General features: G+C 40.8%; 1 protein-coding gene across 3 annotated transcripts in view; it reads right to left on the bottom strand.

Moving 5' to 3' along the window:
- Positions 1-3,090: 3,090 nt before the first annotated feature.
- Positions 3,091-21,591, bottom strand: part of ppp2r3b (protein phosphatase 2, regulatory subunit B'', beta) — a 66,548-nt gene continuing 48,047 nt past the window's right edge. For all 3 annotated transcript variants that reach the window (XM_034186353.1, XM_034186352.1, XM_034186354.1), the window contains 9 exons: positions 21,274-21,348; positions 21,105-21,191; positions 18,115-18,271; positions 15,220-15,268; positions 9,911-10,000; positions 9,662-9,837; positions 6,968-7,086; positions 6,776-6,882; positions 3,091-4,781 (listed from right to left, as the gene is read on the bottom strand). In XM_034186353.1, coding sequence (XP_034042244.1) covers positions 4,643-4,781; positions 6,776-6,882; positions 6,968-7,086; positions 9,662-9,837; positions 9,911-10,000; positions 15,220-15,268; positions 18,115-18,271; positions 21,105-21,191; positions 21,274-21,348 — 999 coding nt within the window. In that variant the 3' untranslated portion in view covers positions 3,091-4,642. The remainder of the gene's footprint in view (positions 4,782-6,775; positions 6,883-6,967; positions 7,087-9,661; positions 9,838-9,910; positions 10,001-15,219; positions 15,269-18,114; positions 18,272-21,104; positions 21,192-21,273; positions 21,349-21,591) is intronic.

Here is a 21,591-nt window from a genome sequence, read left to right on the forward strand (position 1 = left end):
TATGCACATTGAAGGACAAATCCTGATCAAAAATGACTCCAAGATTTCTCACAGTATTACTGGCGGTCAGGGTAATGCCATCCAGAGTAAGGATCTGGTTAGACACCATGTTTCTAAGATTTGTGGGGCCAAGTACAATAACTTCAGTTTTATCTGAATTTAAAAGCAGGAAATTAGAGGTCATCCATGTCTTTATGTCTGAAAGACATTCCTGCAGTTAACTAATTGGTGTGTGTCCTCTGGCTTCATGGATAGATAAAGCCAAAATTTAAGCAATGCTTTCTAATATTACTGCCTAAGGGAAGCATGTATAAAGTGAATAAAATCGGTCCTAGCACAGAACCTTGTGGAACTCCATAATTAACCTTAGTCCGTGAAGAAGACTCCCCATTTACATGAACAAATTGTAATCTATGAGATAAATATTATTCAAACCACTGCAGCGCAGTGCCTTTAATACCTATGGCATGCTCTAATCTATGTAATAAAATTTTATGGTCAACAGTATCAAAAGCAGCACTGAGGTCTAACAGGACGAGCACAGAGATGAGTCCCACTGTCTTGAGGCCGGTAAGATCAATCAATCAATCAATCAATTTTTTATATAGTGCCAACTCACAACAACAGTTGCCCCAAGGCGCTTTATATTGTAAGGCAAGGCCATACAATAATTATGTAAAACCCCAACGGTCAAAACGACCCCCTGTGAGCAAGCACTTGGCTACAGTGGGAAGGAAAAACTCCCTTTTAACAGGAAGAAACCTCCAGCAGAACCAGGCTCAGCGAGGGGCAGTCTTCTGCTGGGACTGGTTGGGCTGAGGGAGCGAACCAGGAAAAAGACATGCTGTGGAGGGGAGCAGAGATCGATCACTAATGATTAAATGCAGAGTGGTGCATACAGAGCAAAAGAGAACAATGCATCATGGGAACCCCCCAGCCGTATACGTCTATAGCAGCATAACTAAGGGATGGTTCAGGGTCACCTGATCCAGCCCTAACTGTAAGCTTAGCAAAAAGGAAGTTTTAAGCCTAATCTTAAAGTAGAGAGGGTGTCTGTCTCCCTGATCTGAATTGGGAGCTGGTTCCACAGGAGAGGAGCCTGAAAGCTGAAGGCTCTGCCTCCCATCTTACTCTTACAAACCCTAGGAACTACAAGTAAGCCTGCAGTCTGAGAGCGAAGCGCTCTATTGGGGTGATATGGTACTACGAGGTCCCTAAGATAAGATGGGACCTGATTATTCAAAACCTTATAAGTAAGAAGAAGAATTTTAAATTCTATTCTAGAATTAACAGGAAGCCAATGAAGAGAGGCCAATATGGGTGAGATATGCTCTCTCCTTCTAGTCCCCGTCAGTACTCTGTACTATGATGAATTCTGAAACCTGACTGAAACTCTTCAAATAGACCATTCCTCTGCAGATGATCAGTTAGCTGTTTTACAACTACCCTTTCAAGAATGTTTGAGAGAAAAGGAAGGTTGGAGATTGGCCTATAATTAGCTAAGATAGCTGGGTCAAGTGATGGCTTTTTAAGTAATGGTTTAATTACTGCCACCTTAAAAGCCTGTGGTACATAGCCAACTAATAAAGATAGATTGATCATATTTAAGATTGAAGCATTAACAGTAGGGCTTCCTTGAGCAGCCTGGTAGGAATGGGGTCTAATAGACATGTTGATGGTTTGGAGGAAGTGACTAATGAAAGTAACTCAGAACAATCGGAGAGAAAGAGTCTAACCAAATACCAGCATTACTGAAAGCAGTCGGACATAAAGATAATGTCTTTGGGATGGTTATAAATAATGTTTTCTCTAATAGTTAAAATTTTGTTTGCAAAGAAAGTCATGAAGTCATTACTAGTTAAAGGAATACTCGGCTCAATAGAGCTCTGACTCTGTCAGCCTGGCTACAGTGCTGAAAAGAAACCCGGGGTTGTTCTTATTTTCTTCAATTAGTGATGAATAGTAAGATGTCCTAGCTTTACGGAGGGCTTTTTTATAGAGCAACGGACTCTTTCCAGGTTAAATGAAGATCTTCTAAATTAGTGAGACGCCATTTCCTCTCCAGCTTACGGGTTATCTGCTTTAAGCTGCGAGTTTGTGAGTTATATCACGGAGTCAGGCACTTCTGATTTAAAGCTCTCTTTTTCAGAGGAGCTACAGCATCCAAAGTTATGCTCAGTGAGGATGTAAAGCTATTGACGAGATAATCTATCTCACTCACAGAGTTTAGGTAGCTACTCTGCACTGTGTTGGTATATGGCATTGGAGAACATAAAGGAATCATATCCTTAAACCTAGTTACAGCGCTTTCAGAAAGACTTCTACTGTAATCAAACTTATTCCCCACTGCTGGGTAGTCCATCATAGTAAATGTAAATGTTATTAAGAAATGATCAGACAAAAAGGGGTTTTCGGGGAATACTGTTAAGTCTTCAATTTCTATGCCATATGTCAGAACAAGATCTAAAGTGTGGCTAAAGTGGTGGGTGGACTCATTTACATTTTGAGCGAAGCCAACTGAGTCTAATAATAGATTAAATGCAGTGTTGAGGCTGTCATTCTCAGCATCTATGTGGATGTTAAAATCACCCACTATAATTATCTGAGCTAAGCACTAAGTCAGACAAAAGGTCTGAAAAATCACAAAGAAACTCACAGTAACGACCAGGTGGACGATAGATAATAAAAAATAAAACTGGTTTTTGAGACTTCCAATTTGGATGGACAAGACTAAGAGTCAAGCTTTCAAATGAATTAAAGCTCTGTCTGGGTCTACTGGGTCACTACTGGAGACTTTTTTTCTCCAAGGCAGCAGATAGCAGCTACTTTCCAGAAATGTGTCCAAAAATCACAATGAGGCTAGAAGTACTTCTGATCAAGAATGTTGTCAAAGCCAATTCTAGATGGAGGACTAGACGCCACATACATCTGGATTTTTACAGAGAACTGTTACACTTGAAAAAACACTCCACCTGCTGATCTTTCTGACTTCCACAAACTGCTGGATACATTAAACACAGTCGGTCTGTGTTGAAATTTTGGTGATGGATCCAAAACTACGAGCATGAAAAACACATGAATTAAATTCCTACTCATTAGTTAAGGCTTTATTATTTTAAAAGATAAAATTCTCATTCTCAGAATATATCCAAATTAAATACATCAAACACTGAAAAACAATGTTTCTACATTTTCTTTTGTGTGCAAATCAGTTACAACACAGCAACCACATGTACATATTTACAACTTTTTATAAATTATTGTGATAATTTAAAATTCCATGGCACGCAGATCAAAGTACAGCAGGATCAAAGTTTACAGAAAGACGACGCAACTTATGGCGTCATTCTCACCAACGTTCAGTTGCCACCTCTGGAATGTAAGAACCACAAAGTCTGCAGCGGAAATTTAACGCGAAACATGAATGTGACGTCATTCTGAGGAAGAAGAAACAAAACGCACCTTCAACTCATTGATCGATGTCAAATATGACAAAATAAGATTTGGTCTGAGGATGAAAAGGATTTTAGGGCAGTGGTCCCCAAACATTTTTTATGCTCCCATTACAAAAAGAAAAAAGTTTAACTTCAAGCATTTGTTTGGTTGATAAATTCACAGCAAAACACACAAACTTTTTTTTTTCCCAACCAAACATATGAAATTGTAGCTCTGAACCGAAACTCAATTGTTTTGTAAATCAACATGAAAATTTCAAGTTCGGTTTGACGTAAGTATTGTAACTTATTTTAATTGTTTACATGGTTTGGAATCAAAAGGTGGAACAAGAAAGTAAAAAGTAAATTTTCAGTTGTGATAAATAACGCAGCCTGGATAAGATATTGGAGAAGATGTGAACAATGGTTATAACCGAGAACCTTGAAAGTAAAGTTTGAAAAACTTGTTAAACTAAGTTAATATAAGCTTAACCTGGTAGGAAAACCAGTTTTTGGGCAGGCAGTTTTGGGCAGGATGAAATGCATGTTCCCTGTTTGTGCTCTAAAGGTGACTCGTCTAGGTTATTGGCCGTTACTCGTATTTTTGGGGGTGGAGGGGGACAACACGTTTCTTTTTCCCTTCCTGAGTTAGTTTCCTGATTCCTGATCGTGACATCAGACTCCTGGACAGACTCCTGATCCGCTGAATCCGATTCAGTCAACTTTATTTCCACTTCACATTTTCGTATGTTTAATCGCTCTAAGCCCCGCCCATTCAGTTTGGGAGGGTTTCCCTTCATGAGTTATTTTTACACTTTGCTAAAACAAAGCGTTGTGCGCTGTCTTCTTTCCTGTCATTCCTCACGTTCCCAATCATGACATCAAACTCCTGGTCCACTGAATCCAATTCAGTCAACTTTATTTCCACTTCACTTTTGACTTTGTAGTGCACACGTTTAATCGCTATAAGCCCCGCCCCTGCAGTTTGGGAACCACTGAATATCCGCAAGCCGCTACTCTGAGGATTAAACTCCAGGCGCGGCATCGTTCTGCCTTACGTGTTCCGACCGTGGCTTCTGGTTTGGATTCACTTCCTGTTTGGTGAAGTGGGAAACTGAGCTGGACCTACAAGTCGCCGCTTCCTGTCCACCAGCTCTGCCACCTCACAGAGCTCAGCGGGCTTGTGAGAAAAGCCGTAGGGTCAGAGGTCATTCAAAGAAGTCTTCATATTCGAAGTCGCCCAGGTCCATGTTGCAGTGCGGACTGGGGATCTCGAAGAGGGTCCTCTTGGTCAGACCCAGCTCACTGGAGACGTGCTGCCCTAATGGACTCAGAGGATTATCGAACCTGGACACACAGATCAATAATCGATCACTTAATGTATTGTTAGACAAACTCACAAAAGCCGTTTGAAAACTGTGCATCAGAGGGTCAGCAGGTTCTATTAACCAACCTGCCCTCTGCTGGTTGATGAAGGTAAATGCTTTCTTAATCATAATTACACCTTGTAGTTTTAAATTTCTAGATGGACGTTTGCTGGTGTGAATGTTGATGCGACAGAATTTTTGGTTTTGATACATAAACTGTACTGATCCATTACTACATCAGGAAAACCAAAGGTTCACTTAATAAACAACAACAAAACAGTCACCATTAAAACACAGTAATCAAGTGTCTCTCTAGTCATCTACTAAAAGTAAGTCCCTTCGGCTGCTCCCTTGTTTGCACTTGGGGTCGCCACAGCAAATCCAAGGTGGATCTGCATATTCCTCTGTTTGCAAGAAATCACTTTTTGAAAAATTTGAATGCCAGTGAAGGGGGAGGACCTCCAGGAGTTACGAACATCTACCCGAGGTCACCAAATGGCAACAAACTAACTCCTGCAACCTACTTTGTAATTGATGGCACGTTAGTGGTACAACATCAGAAGACGCATACAGCCAGCGAGGTAGGTACGTATGGTTCCTAATAAACTGGTTTTCATTAAGCTTGGAGCCATCTTAGAAGTTGGCTCTCATTGTTTGTTTGCTGTCAATCAATCAATCTGGAAGTTAACATACTGAACAAGCAATACTACAAATAAGCAATGGAGAAAATGTCCACCAGGTGGAGATATTCCATTTCAAGAACCTTGCAACACACCATTCTGATGCTTATAGTAGTAAATCGAGACAAAGTACCATGCGAGCCTCTCTGGTAAGATAGCCAAGGCAGAAGTGGGATTATTTTTAAAATGTAATCAGAAATAATATGGAATTTAAATTGTGTGTTCATTTGTTTGAGCCATAATTTATCAAAGTACTTCAAAGTCAATTTTCAGATATCAAAGTGGGCCCTGACAATTTTTAAGGTTGAGAATATCTGCTTCAGAGCACGCCAACATCACCAGCAATCAGGCTGTACGTTGAAGGCATTAAAAACGACACTATCCAATTTTTAAGGTTCAGGAAAACCAGAGTAGAGTTCACTTACAGCATGAAAACACACATTTGTCTCCTATGACACAACTGCCAAAGGTGATTAGGACACTCAGTGGTACAAACGCTAACAACGTTTGAACGACTGGAGTTGTTAAAAAGTGAACTTGTCCATAAAAATGTCCACAAATGATAATTATCAAGGTGTAACAAGAGGGCTCTGAGAGCACAATATCCCCTGCTGGCAAATACTGCTTTGGTACAAGTACTTTTCTAGGTATCTGATAGTTGATTTCAGAATGCAAACACCAACCCATGAAAGTGGCAGTGTCTCGGTTTGTTAATCAAGGGCTATAACTCGGCCAAAATGTGTCAATCTCATACAATATTACAACATGCATATTACCAACCCATTACAAGGAATTGTACCAAGTTTCTCACAATTCCTACTAAAAATGTGAGAGGAGTCGACTTCAGAATGCAGGCACCCACTCATGAAACTGACAGAGTCTAGATTTGTTAATCAACGGCCATAACTCTGGTAAAATAGGCCCAACTTGAACGATAATATCCGTATCACCAGCCTATAACAAGGACTCGTACCACACACACTAACTCACTCATCTTCAATCGCTTAGTCCAATTAAGGGTCGCGGGGGGCTGGAGCCTACCCCAGCAGTCATAGTTTTATGAAATTCCTCCTAAAAATTTGAGGAGTTTATTTCGGAACACTGGACGCTAATCACCAGTACACAATCCCCTTTTGGACCTTCGCCCCAGTGGGGGATTAAAAAACATTTCCTATTGAATGGTTTTATATATTTGGAAACTATTGGTAGAAAATTAAATGTACAGTAAAGTTATTGGTTCTTACTGTGATCGTCACAGATGTAAAAAAAAGTCAGCGTGTGTAGAGCGTCTTACACGTCATCACAGTGCTCGTTGGCGGCCTCTTCAGCCACCAGGATGTCGTACTCTTCGGCAGCATATTTTTCCCAGTCAGACACTTCCTGCCCGTCTGCCTCCAGCTCCTTTAAAACCAAAAACATACGGCGTGTAAGACCATCTGCCTTACACGGAGCAACGATTAAAAAGAGACGTCGCGTTCACGTTCACCTTGACCATCGAGAACGGGTCTTTCTGCTCGTGAATCAAATATTTGATGATGTTGAAGAACGTGTCAAAGAAGACGTGGGACAACTTGCACCTCTTAAGGTCCCGCAGAGTGATTTTACCTGAAACAATAAAACAAATTATTTCCACATTTGTTTTCATTCAGGTCGTTCTTTGTTCTGGGCTGAGATTTTGTCGGGTCGGCCAGATGTTGGATTGTCATCACAGCGGGTCTCGCAGTGCGACGGGTTCAGGAGTTTTTCCTTTTGAACAAAGCTTCAGAGTGATCAGAATGAGGCATTTCAAACGTAGCCACTAATTAGTCAATAAATACTTTAAAGATGTTAAAAACAAAAGAGGAAATTTTGCTCAAGCATCAACAGAACCCACTTTGGTGTCTTCAGAGTTTTACTCTGACTGACCGGCAACCCAAAAACAAAATGAAGCAGAAAATCCTCCGTCAGTGAATTCTGACTGGCGGTCGTTTTATTGTGTATTTTACTTTGTGAAACACTTTGTATGAACAATAAAATTATTATTAATTACTCATAAAGTTAATTCTGTTTGGTAAACTAGTAATCAGATATGTGGGTTCAGAATTATAGCTTTATTATAACACTGCAGATTAAAAAAAAATATATATATATTTTATCATTTGATGATATAATAACTGGGGTCGGCGATACGGGCTAAAGTTTCTCATCATGGTACAATTTTGAAGCACAGACATCAAGTACAAACATCACGATATATAAAAGTTGGCCCATGTAGACAAACCGGTCTACCTCCTGAAAGTAACCCCCTACCAACCGGTCCACCTCCACCTCCAGAAAGTAACCCCCTACCAACCGGTCTACCTCCAAAAAGTAACCCCCTACCAACCGGTCCACCTCCACCTCCAAAAAGTAACCCCCTACCAACCGGTCCACCTCCACCTCCAGAAAGTAACCCCCTACCAACCGGTCTACCTCCAAAAAGTAACCCCCTACCAACCGGTCCACCTCCACCTCCAGAAAGTAACCCCCTACCAACCGGTCTACCTCCAAAAAGTAACCCCCTACCAACTTGTCCACCTAGACCTCCAAAAAGTAACCCCCTACCAACCTGTCCACCTAGACCTCCAAAAAGTAACCCCCTACCAACCGGTCCACCTCCACCTCCAGAAAGTAACCCCCTACCAACCGGTCCACCTCCAAAAAGTAACCCCCTACCAACCGGTCCACCTAGACCTCCAAAAAGTAACCCCCTACCAACCGGTCTACCTCCACCTCCAGAAAGTAACCAACTACCAACCGGTCTACCTCCACCTCCAGAAAGTAACCACCTACCAACTGGTCTACTTCCAGAAAGTAACCACCTACCAACCGGTCTACCTCCAGAAAGTAACCCCCTACCAACCGGTCCACCTCCACCTCCAAAAAGTAACCACCTACCAACTGGTCCACCTCCACCTCTAGTTCATAGTAATATACAACAGAGAGATCTGTTGCATCCAGGTGAGATGTGGGTGTGTCCTCGGCCTTCTTCAGTTACCGGAACCTTAAACCCTGCTTGATCATGCACAGAGAAACGGGCTACGTGGTTCAAATGTCAGTTTTATGCTGACCATCTTTTAGTGGTTTTTCCAAATGCTTCTTTTTTAGTAAGCTTGTGAGTCCCCGGTGGTGTTTGTGTTACATTTTGTGTTGCATACAGTATGTTCTTCGTTAGTGTTTTCATTGTTATTGTTGTGTTTGACTAACATGGACGCCCTTTTCTGTTTGCTGCAAGTCAAATCTACCTACGGGTACAAATAAAGTCACCTGAACCTAAGTAACTTTGACACAAAGTCATTCCAGCAGTCTCCAAGGATCCTCTGCAGAGACGTGGTGCCAAAGATATTCAGTCATGACCTTAAGTCACTTGTTCATGTCAAAATCTCACAACCACACAGACCAGAGACACCAGGACACTAAAGACTTAGGCCTTTGTTCTGCAAAGATACTGACCTCGTGACTCCATAAACTCTGGTGATCTCAAAGGCAGAGGACCCAGAGGCGTGAAGGTCAGTACAGAGATATGTTAATGTCTCTAAGGGTTCAACAACACAGGACATATTTCTATAGAAAACTGGAAAAGACAGAGGGAACGCAATTGCATGGTTACTTTCGAGACGAGGGGATGGACCAGTCAGTTGTCTTCCTGTATTGTTACGATCCAGGATTCCTTAGTGGTTCTGTCATGTGGCGGATTTGGCAACATGCTTCCCGAACCCCACTTTTGAGATAATTTCCTTTCAGAGAGTTAAACTGATTCTATGACCTCTGCCCCTCATTATTATCCTCTGAAACTCCTTCACTTTAAATTTGTAAAGATTTCGATACTTTTTTGAGAACTGACCTAACGTACCGGCGGCACTGCCCAGTCCCATCGGTGTTGATCAGTGACCATTTTATCTGATGGTTCTGTGTCTATTTTTGCCTTAAGGGTCAAATTCTTGCAGTGGCTTGGCGTGTGGAACGTGCACGCCCACAAGGTGGATTAGTTGCTTCTAAAGTGCTGCAGGGAATTTGTCAACTGTGTGGATGACACCAGCAGCTGGCGGATCACTCAATCGTCATCCATAACCGGTCACTCGGGAAACACTCATTGCTGTCCACATAAATATGTCAGTTTGCCGCTGTGGAAAATAGGACAGTCTCTGGGGTTTGCTCTGACCTTCGACCTCTGGCTTGACCAGGTCAAGCATTTGGCAGAGGCAGTCCTCGAAAGGCAGCGGCTCGATGGCCATGGTCTCCAGCTTCTGACACTGTTCCTCGTAGAAGTACTCCAGCTCATACATACTGAGCACCCCGTCCCCGTCCAGGTCCATGCAGCGGAACCAGTATTCGATACTGGACACAGACACAAAGACAGGGTGAGGTTCACGTGCATGTCCACTGGTGCTGAGGCTACTCTTCCACATACCTGGTGTCCGTCTTCTTGTCCTCCTCGGAAATGAGGAACCACACAAAATCGGCGTAACTCAGTCGCCCCTCCTTATACACACGTGTGTCCCTGACAGGAAACACCAAAATAAAAGCTGTTAAAAATAAACAACAACAACAACACAAAAGTCAAACTTAAGCCATTAAAATCACTATCTGAAGGGGACGTTTCCGCATCTTTGCGAAAGTCGTCTCCGGTTTGTGAGACCTCCAGCACCACGGGAGACGGACGTAAGGACAGAACACACTGGTGACAATCGCCCTTTTGATTGTGACCACCAGAGGGCACTGCAGGCCAAATAGGTTCATTACATAATTTTGTGGAGACGAGTAAAAGTATACATTTTCGGAAAAAGCCAATCAGAAAATGGACCCATTTTCCTGGAAACTAACATGGTGGCCACCTAGGATGAGTACAAACGGTGGCTTAAAATGGGAGTTTTTCCTAATATCACGACTTCTGGATGACCCAGGATTTTGATTCTGTGGGTAAATACACATCTACAGGGCCAAGGAAGCCAATGGTGCCAGTTACAAAAAATGTACATGTGGGCAAAGTCACTAGAAAATCCAAGATGGCTGCCCATAAATGTGACTTTTTGCACACATGATTGCAGCAGACAGATGCTTATTTAAGAGAAGTGCGGATGAACCAGCTGTCTGCCTGGGTGGTTGCCATCCAAGGCCTAAGGCAGTTATTTGGTGTCAAGGATGCGGTGTAGCCTGGTCCCAGTGCATGCTCCCAGACTGGACCTGTCCAAATTACAAGTAGGTCACCACTTTTACTTGTCTTATGAAAGGGGTGGGGGGGTGGGGTGGCATTCCTAAACCAGCAGGTAAAACGAAGAGGTGAGGTTGAATTAAACAAGCACCAATGCGTGATGTTCACAATAAATTAAATTATATTCAATTAAATTAATTAAATTCTCAGGTAAACTGAAAAAACAAAACAAAACCAAAAAAAAAAAAACTTACTGATCCATTCAGTGATGATCAGTAATGACTACAATACTGCTTACAGTTGGCTCCTAATATCATAGTAAATGTGCTATACATTATTTGACCACTGGTAAATGATATAATAATTGATCAACATATTGATCAACATATTGATTTATTCGGCCTTACAGAAACCTGGTTACAGCAGGATGAATATGTTAGTTTAAATGAGTCAACACCCCCGAGTCACACTAACTGTCAGAATACTCGTAGCACGGGCCGGGGCGGAGGATTAGCAGCAATCTTCCATTCCAGCTTATTAATTAATCAAAACCCAGACAGAGCTTTAATTCATTTGAAAGCTTGACTCTTAGTCTTGTCCATCCAAATTGGAAGTCCCAAAAAACAGTTTTATTTGTTATTATCTATCGTCCACCTGGTCGTTACTGTGAGTTTCTCTGTGAATTTTCAGACCTTTTGTCTGACTTAGTGCTTAGCTCAGATAAGATAATTATAGTGGGCGATTTTAACATCCACACAGATGCTGAGAATGACAGCCTCAACACTGCATTTAATCTATTATTAGACTCTATTGGCTTTGCTCAAAAAGTAAATGAGTCCACCCACCACTTTAATCATATCTTAGATCTTGTTCTGACTTATGGTATGGAAATAGAAGACTTAACAGTATTCCCTGAAAACTCCCTTCTGTCTGATCATTTCTTAATAACATTTACATTTACTCTGATGGACTACCCAGCAGTGGGGAATAAGTTTCATTACACTAGAAGTCTTTCAGAAAGCGCTGTAACTAGGTTTAAGGATATGATTCCTTCTTTATGTTCTCTAATGCCATATACCAACACAGTGCAGAGTAGCTACCTAAACTCTGTAAGTGAGATAGAGTATCTCGTCAATAGTTTTACATCCTCATTGAAGACAACTTTGGATGCTGTAGCTCCTCTAAAAAAGAGAGCTTTAAATCAGAAGTGCCTGACTCCGTGGTATAACTCACAAACTCGTAGCTTAAAGCAGATAACCCGTAAGTTGGAGAGGAAATGGCGTCTCACTAACTTAGAAGATCTTCACTTAGCCTGGAAAAAGAGTCTGTTGCTCTATAAAAAAGCCCTCCGTAAAGCTAGGACATCTTTCTACTCATCACTAATTGAAGAAAATAAGAACAACCCCAGGTTTCTTTTCAGCACTGTAGCCAGACTGACAAAGAGTCAGAGCTCTATTGAGCTGAGTATTCCATTAACTTTAACTAGTAATGACTTCATGACTTTCTTTGCTAACAAAATTTAACTATTAGAGAAAAAATTACTCATAACCATCCCAAAGACGTATCATTATCTTTGGCTGCTTTCAGTGATGCCGGTATTTGGTTAGACTCTTTCTCTCCGATTGTCCTGTCTGAGTTATTTTCATTAGTTACTTCATCCAAACCATCAACATGTTTATTAGACCCCATTCCTACCAGGCTGCTCAAGGAAGCCCTACCATTATTTAATGCTTCGATCTTAAATATGATCAATCTATCTTTGTTAGTTGGCTATGTACCACAGGCTTTTAAGGTGGCAGTAATTAAACCATTACTTAAAAAGCCATCACTTGACCCAGCTATCTTAGCTAATTATAGGCCAATCTCCAACCTTCCTTTTCTCTCAAAAATTCTTGAAAGGGTAGCTGTAAAACAGCTAACTGATCATCTGCAGAGGAATGGTCTATTTGAAGAGTTTCAGTCAGGTTTTAGAATTCATCATAGTACAGAAACAGCATTAGTGAAGGTTACAAATGATCTTCTTATGGCCTCGGACAGTGGACTCATCTCTGTGCTTGTTCTGTTAGACCTCAGTGCTGCTTTTGATACTGTTGACCATAAAATTTTATTACAGAGATTAGAGCATGCCATAGGTATTAAAGGCACTGCGCTGCGGTGGTTTGAATCATATTTGTCTAATAGATTACAATTTGTTCATGTAAATGGGGAATCTTCTTCACAGACTAAAGTTAATTATGGAGTTCCACAAGGTTCTGTGCTAGGACCAATTTTATTCACTTTATACATGCTTCCCTTAGGCAGTATTATTAGACGGTATTGCTTAAATTTTCATTGTTACGCAGATGATACCCAGCTTTATCTATCCATGAAGCCAGAGGACACACACCAATTAGCTAAACTGCAGGATTGTCTTACAGACATAAAGACATGGATGACCTCTAATTTCCTGCTTTTAAACTCAGATAAAACTGAAGTTATTGTACTTGGCCCCACAAATCTTAGAAACATGGTGTCTAACCAGATCCTTACTGTGGATGGCATTACCCTGACCTCTAGTAATACTGTGAGAAATCTTGGAGTCATTTTTGATCAGGATATGTCATTCAAAGCGCATATTAAACAAATATGTAGGACTGCTTTTTTGCATTTACGCAATATCTCTAAAATCAGAAAGGTCTCGTCTCAGAGTGATGCTGAAAAACTAATTCATGCATTTATTTCCTCTAGGCTGGACTATTGTAATTCATTATTATCAGGTTGTCCTAAAAGTTCCCTAAAAAGCCTTCAGTTAATTCAAAATACTGCAGCTAGAGTACTGACGGGGACTAGAAGGAGAGAGCATATCTCACCCATATTGGCCTCTCTTCATTGGCTTCCTGTTAATTCTAGAATAGAATTTAAAATTCTTCTTCTTACTTATAAGGTTTTGAATAATCAGGTCCCATCTTATCTTAGGGACCTCGTAGTACCATATCACCCAAATAGAGCGCTTCGCTCTCAGACTGCAGGCTTACTTGTAGTTCCTAGGGTTTGTAAGAGTAGAATGGGAGGCAGAGCCTTCAGCTTTCAGGCTCCTCTCCTGTGGAACCAGCTCCCAATTCAGATCAGGGAGACAGACACCCTCTCTACTTTTAAGATTAGGCTTAAACTTTCCTTTTTGCTAAAGCTTATAGTTAGGGCTGGATCAGGTGACCCTGAACCATCCCTTAGTTATGCTGCTATAGACGTAGACTGCTGGGGGGTTCCCATGATGCACTGTTTCTTTCTCTTTTTGCTCTGTATGCACCACTCTGCATTTAATCATTAGTGATCGATCTCTGCTCCCCTCCACAGCATGTCTTTTTCCTGGTTCTCTCCCTCAGCCCCAACCAGTCCCAGCAGAAGACTGCCCCTCCCTGAGCCTGGTTCTGCTGGAGGTTTCTTCCTGTTAAAAGGGAGTTTTTCCTTCCCACTGTAGCCAAGTGCTTGCTCACAGGGGGTCGTTTTGACCGTTGGGGTTTTACATAATTATTGTATGGCCTTGCCTTACAATATAAAGCGCCTTGGGGCAACTGTTTGTTGTGATTTGGCGCTATATAAAAAAAATTGATTGATTGATAGATAACAGTAGTGCAATGATCAGTTAATAAAAAGTGACTTGAAATACTGAAGTTTTTACTGAAGCAATTGGCTGGTCGACTGAAAGCATCAAGGCAACACACTGCACAAACACAAAATCTTACTAAATAACTTACTAATTTCAAATCAAAATACTTAATCTACACTTAATACAAAACAAAATAATGGAAGTGAAAGAGTCTTGAAAACATCTTGTTTTGAGTCATATCTGAGATAAAAAAAAGAGAAGATTTTTAAACTGTTGTGCAACACTTCCTAATGTTAATAAAATAAAACTCAAAATTAGTTCTCAGTTAAAAAAAAAATCCAAGTGAATTCTCAGTTGTTGCATTAGCAAAACAAAACAAAAAAACTTGTTAAATATCTTAAGATTCCTTGAAATAAGATCTTGAAATTAGGTGAGAAAACATTTTGAGAAGAACTGCATGTGCAAATAACACTGTAGCTTAAATTTTTTTGGTGTCTCAAAACAAACAAAACTTTTTTCATCTCAGAACTGTCTCAAACTGTCACAAAATGTTTCCAAAAGTCTTTTCACTTAAAATTTTGAAGATGTACTGCCTTAAAAACAAGTCCTTATATTTTAGTAAAATTGTATATGTTAAATGATTCATTCATTCATTTTCTACACCTGTTTGTTCCAGTTAAGGTTCACGGGGACTGGAGCCTAATCCAATGGCATGTTATGTGATTGATTCCTATATTAAATGCAGATTACATATTTTGACTAGAAATTACACCAATATAGTTGGTGTGTAAGTTTTATGTTTATGCACGGTTTTAATAATACTGGGTCTTGAACACACAGAAACAAAATTACTTCATCTTTGTTCCAAAGCAAACCATCCATATGGACGGGTTACGTCCCAGAATGAACATACATAAACATAAAAATAAAAGCCTATGACCTACAGCCCAACTTTAAAGTCAGCACTTTTTTCTGATCTTACCTCGTTACTGTCCCTGAGAAGATTCTCTCAATCATTTTATGGGAGATGGCTGAAAAAACAGAGTAGAGTGCTGTTACAATCGGAGTGCGCTGCTGTGGGTTAATGTACATCTCTTTCACAGCATGTGTAATCCATTCTCACAGACTGTAAATCCAGACTTCAAAGTCTAATTCCTTTACATCTTGACAACATTGTAAATCCTCCGGTCATCATTCCGGCCATACAGAGAGAGAAATTGCTCCAGACGTGTCGTCATTGGACCGGACTATATGTACGCTGCTCTCTTATTGATCTTGTGTCTCATTTCCCCTGCCGCGCTCGCAGACCATCAAATGGGAACATGTGGTGAGTAGCGTGTGGGTTTATGCCTTTGTGAGCGAGCAGCAGATTGGTGCCGAATCATATCTGCAAACACTTTTACTGTTACACCGACTTACAGCCAAGTACCACAAAGGTCTGAACATCTGCGCTCCCAAAGGTTTCAGCACTTGTCTTTGGTGTTTGTTTTCCCATCGCACGCTGAGGTGATGCCCATAAGACCCTGTCAGACACTAATCCGGCCCCAATCTGACACCAGGCGTTGTTGGAAAAGGCCAAAGGACGGGTCTCCGTGTGACCCCGGCATGTGGTAAACGAGGAACAACGAGCGACATCTTGTACAGGAATATCTTTGTGATTTATGCACTGGAGCATGGCGAGGATTTTCTTTTGTGGCTTGATGGGATCGTTTTTACATTTTCTGTGATCTCAGTTATGCCGTTCTTCTATTGTTGAAAGTATTTAATGTAAAGTACTTACTTCCCACTGTGGCAAACTTCACAAAGAATTCCCAAGCCAGATGGGATGCATAATCCCTCTAGTCTTGGGTCTCCACCCCGTTGGATATGATTGGACAAACCTGTAACCCACTGGTCTCACAGTCATTCCAGAAACTGCCAACAAGGGGCAGGTTTTACTACAACCAACCACAAAATGTGCCGGAATTTCACTGACCAGCAGCGTTTTGAGCAGAATGGAGGAGATAATCACTGACAGCATCTGATGATGTCATCAGTTAGAAGCAAAACCTGCATCTTGTCCCTTTCTGAAACAACTTTCAGACCACGTTGCTAAAGAAAGGCATCTAGATGGAACCACAATCAGACACCAGAACCATGGAAAACAGAGGAATAGTAGAGGAATGGGAATAATACTTTAAGCTACTGCATTTTCCGGAGTATAAGACGCAACTGATTCTGGGTCAGGGTGTCGTAAGTAAGTGTGTGTGTGTGTCACACCATTTTTCTGTATGTGGATCTCAATTTGTAACAGTTTTCCTGGAGGCGAGTTTAACAATGGACAGGAACTCAGTCTGGAACATGTGCACACCACACTATGTGCTGTTTCTTAACATAAGGACTCTTAAATTGTAAAAATAAGTAAGATGGACAAATAAACGTGAGCTGGATAACATACTGGATGTTATTTGACAGTTTGAAAAGAAGAAATCCCAAGATGGCCGTGGACTGTCGACCCACAACGTATGAAAGCCTACAAGAAAAACGTGAGTCCAATTTGATTATTTTTTAATCAGCTGTTGAATTTGGAATTTTTGTGCACTGTTGTAATGTATCTTTATTATTGGTGTTTATTCTTTTATTTTTGGAATTTATTTTGTTTACTGCTTTGATTCCTGGGAAAGTTCTACATAAATAGTTATTTATTATAAATATCAACTAATTTGTGATTCCTTGGTATACAACTTGCAGGACCTCCTAGACAAGTAAAAACATAAAACAAAAACTGCAACTTAAACTCTGGAAAATGCAGTCTGTAGGAGGTGACGGTCTAGTGGTTAAGCGTTGGGCTTAAGACCAGAGAATCCTTGGTTCAAATCCCAGCCTGATGGGAAAATCACTAAGGGCCCTTGGGCAAAGTCCTTAATCCCAGAGTGGCTCCTGGTGTGTAGTGAGCATCTTATATGGCAGCACTCTGACATCAGGGTGTGAATGTGTTTGTCTGAATGTGAGGCATAATTGTAAAGCACTTTGTGCGTCTGATGCAGATAGAAAGGTGCCATATAAATGCAGTCCATTTCCCATTTAGTCAGAACTCAGCAGCCAGTTTTTCAGGACGGGACCTGCAAAGGACAATAACTTTGGCCCAGTGGCTCTCAAAGTTCTTGTCACAGGTGAGGCTTGGGCCATAAACATCTCAAAGTGAGTTTTGGTTTCTGACAAAAGCCTCTACATGAGAACACAAACACCTGTATCAGATGGATTGGAGATGCACCAACTCCTCGACACAAAATCCGATTGAGCTGAACGAACAGCGCGGGTCACTGCCTGGAGGATTTACAGCTAGCAAGTGAGCGTGTTGACGGCACTTCTACTACATGGCTGATGTGAACTTAGAACACCACAAAATCTGAGGGTGAAGACAAAGGAGAACTATATGAAGGTTCCAACGGAAACATCTACCTGGAGAGACAACGAGAATCAGGATCTTCTTTCAGTAAATGCAGATGCCAAAATCCTCAGAGAAACTCAAGGAAGTCCAACCTAAACCTAAACTCGTATCTGCAGTGGGTGCGTATGTGCCACACATGGACAATGCTGTGTTGAGTGCTACATACGTGAAAGACCAGCTCCAAACCTGATGTCTGGACTTGACTCTCCAGAGTAAAAAAAAAACAAAAAAAAAACGCAACAGCTACAAGCACAACCTCAATCTGTTGATCTCACGTTCATCCCCAAACACAAACAAAATTCTAAAATACTGACATTCTTTCACTTCCAGGAGCAAAAAGCTTCCAAGTGTCACCTACCAACTATATTGTTAACTAAATAAGAACTGTAGTTATTTCACAACATGTTCAAGTAACCCCTGAAGGAACTTTGCGGTGTGTCTGTGCACCTTGGTCGCTGTGCCGTGCCAGGTCCTGTTGGCTTATGTAGAGGTCATGGTCGGTGTCCAACTCCCAGAACTTGCAGTAGATAACGTAGAAATGCTCATAAGAAAAGAACTCTGTCAGCTGGTTCACGTCTTCTTCCTGCTCCAGCAAGGCCACGTTCTGTCAGAGCAATATATGATGTTTAAAACAAAGTCATCAAACGGTCACAGTCTCTGAGGTTCCATATGGAAAGTTAGGATGAGCCGCTGATACCAATGAACATCCATAAACACTATTAATACTCAAGAAATCCAGTGCGAAATTTGTGCCAAATCAACAATAGGCGCCGTTCTGGATCCACTGTGGTGATGCACAAAAATGTTGCTTAGTTAAGAATTAGTTTGGATTATGTTGGATGTTAGAGTACGTAACTCAGTGGGATAAGGAGTTGGACTCCCAAAACACAGACCTGTGTTAGAATCCCGCTCATGCCATTGATCTACAGTAGTGTTCAGAATAATAGTAGTGCTATGTGACTAAAGAGATTAATCCAGGTTTTGAGTATATTTCTTATTGCTACATGGGAAACAAGGTACCAGTAGATTCAGTAGATTCTCACAAATCCGACAAGACCAAGCATTCATGATATGCACACTCTTTAAGGCTATGAAATTGGGCTATTAGTAAAAAAAAAAGTAGAAAAGGGGGTGTTCACAATAATAGTACGTAGCATCTGCTGTTGACACTACAAACTCAAAACTATTATGTTCAAACTGCTTTTTTAGTAATCCTGTGAATCACTAAACTAGTATTAGTTGTATAACCACAGTTTTTCATGATTTCTTCACATCTGCGAGGCATGGAGTCAACCAACTTGTGGCACCTTTCAGCCGTTATTCCACTCCAAGATTCTTTAACAACATTCCACAATTCATTCACATTTCTTGGTTTTGCTTCAGAAACAGCTTTTTTGATGTCACCCCACAAGTTCTCAATTGGATTTATTTATTATTATTATTTATTATTCTGAACACTACTGTATGTCCTTGGACAAGACATAGAATCTGAATCTTGCCAATCCACCCAGCTGTAACTGGGTACCGGTGTTGATGGTAACTGAGGGAGTCATACAACCCCTGCCAAAAATTATGGAATCACATGCCTCGGAGGATGTTCATTCAGTTGTTTAATTTTGTAAAAAAAAAAAGAAGATCACAGACATGACACAAAACTAAAGTCATTTCAAATGGTAACTTTCTGGCTTTAAGAAACACTATAAGAAATCAGGAAAAAAAAATTGTGGCAGTCAGTAACGGTTACTTTTTTAGACCAAGCAGATGGAAAAAAAAATATGGAATCACTCAATTCTGAGGAAAAAATTATGGAATCATGAAAAACAAAAGAACGCTCCAACACATCAACTAGTATTTTGTTGCACCACCTCTGGCTTTTATAACAGCTTGCAGTCTCTGAGGCATGGACTTAATGAGTGACAAACAGTACTCTTCATCAATCTGGCTCCAACTTTCTCTGATTGCTGTTGCCAGATCAGCTTTGCAGGTTGGAGCCTTGTCATGGACCATTTTCTTCAACTTCCACCAAAGATTTTCAATTGGATTAAGATCCGGACTATTTGCAGGCCATGACATTGACCCTATGTGTCTTTTTGCAAGGAATGTTTTCACAGTTTTTGCTCTATGGCAAGATGCATTATCATCTTGAAAAATGATTTCATCATCCCCAAACATCCTTTCAATTGATGGGATAAGAAAAGTGTCCAAAATATCAACGTAAACTTGTGCATTTATTGATGATGTAATGACAGCCATCTCCCCAGTGCCTTTACCTGACATGCAGCCCCATATCATCAATGACTGTGGAAATTTACATGTTCTCTTCAGGCAGTCATCTTTATAAATCTCATTGGAAAGGCACCAAACAAAAGTTCCAGCATCATCACCTTGCCCAATGCAGATTCGAGATTCATCACTGAATATGACTTTCATCCAGTCATCCACAGTCCATGATTGCTTTTCCTTAGCCCATTGTAACCTTGTTTTTTTTCTGTTTAGGTGTTAATGATGGCTTTCTTTTAGCTTTTCTGTATTTAAATCCCATTTCCTTTTGGCGGTTTCTTACAGTTCGGTCACAGACGTTGACTCCAGTTTCCTCCCATTCGTTCCTCATTTGTTTTGTTGTGCATTTTTGATTTTTGAGACATATTGCTTTAAGTTTTCTGTCTTGATGCTTTGATGTCTTTCTTGGTCTACAAGTATGTTTGCCTTTAACAACCTTCCCATGTTGTTTGTATTTGGTCCAGAGTTTAGACACAGCTGACTGTGAACAACCAACATCTTTTGCAACACTGCGTGATGATTTACCCTCTTTTAAGAGTTTGATAATCCTCTCCTTTGTTTCAATTGACATCTCTCGTGTTGGAGCCATGATTCATGTCAGTCCACTTGGTGCAACAGCTCTCCAAGGTGTGATCTCTCCTTTTTAGATGCAGAATAACAAGCAGATCTGATTTGATGCAGGTGTTAGTTTTGGGGATGAAAATTTACAGGGTGATTCCATAATTTATTCCTCAGAATTGAGTGATTCCATATTTTTTTCCCTCTGCTTGGTCTAAAAAAGTAACCGTTACTGACTGCCACAATTATTTTTCCTGATTTCTTATAGTGTTTCTTAAAGCCACAAAGTTGCCATTTGAAATGACTTTAGTTTTGTGTCATATCTGTGATCTGCTTTTTTTCTACAAAATTAAACAACTGAATGAACATCCTCCGAGGCCGGTGATTCCATAATTATTGCCAGGGGTTGTAGTCTCTAACCCGCGGCGTGTTACGGAATCCAGACATAAGCACCGGCACCAGCGGGCCTACGGAGGACTTACTTCATCTTCTACTATATGTAGCACAGTCAGGTTTGAATGAATAAAAGCTGATTTGAGGAAGAATACACATTTATCCTATCACATAAAATCAATTAACACAAAGTGGTGTGTGTGTACCTGAAGAAAGTGACTTTTCCTGAGCTCAGAACAGGTAATTCTGCCGGTCCACGAGCGGTTCACAGTGTAAAATATCCTCTGAATCACCTGAAGAAGAAAACATTTCAATCCTGAGTAGACGTGACCGGGTCTTTGTCTGCGTCCTGCTTCATGATGTCTGATTTCCTACCGTGGTGATGTAGCGAGAGTGAAAGTCTGGTGCTTCCTTCAGAAAGGCCAGACCTGTGTGACAGTTCACCACATCCTGACAACACAAAACCAAACCTCATCATTCACAAAACAAACACAGACCAACAAACGCTCAGCTTCTGCTGCTCCGTCCAGAGATAAAGTCAATCTGTTGTTTCGGCTCCAAACAACACAGAGAAATTCACGCTTATTGAAATGTCAGAAGTCATCAGTGTCGTTGCACATATTATAAAATCTGAGTTATGTGGGGGTGGAAAAACCCTCCAGGCTTAGTCTGGAGAGGCCATTAAATGTTACG

The sequence above is a fragment of the Thalassophryne amazonica genome, chromosome 14, assembly GCF_902500255.1.
Source record: "Thalassophryne amazonica chromosome 14, fThaAma1.1, whole genome shotgun sequence".
NCBI classification, from domain to species: Eukaryota; Metazoa; Chordata; class Actinopteri; order Batrachoidiformes; family Batrachoididae; genus Thalassophryne; species Thalassophryne amazonica.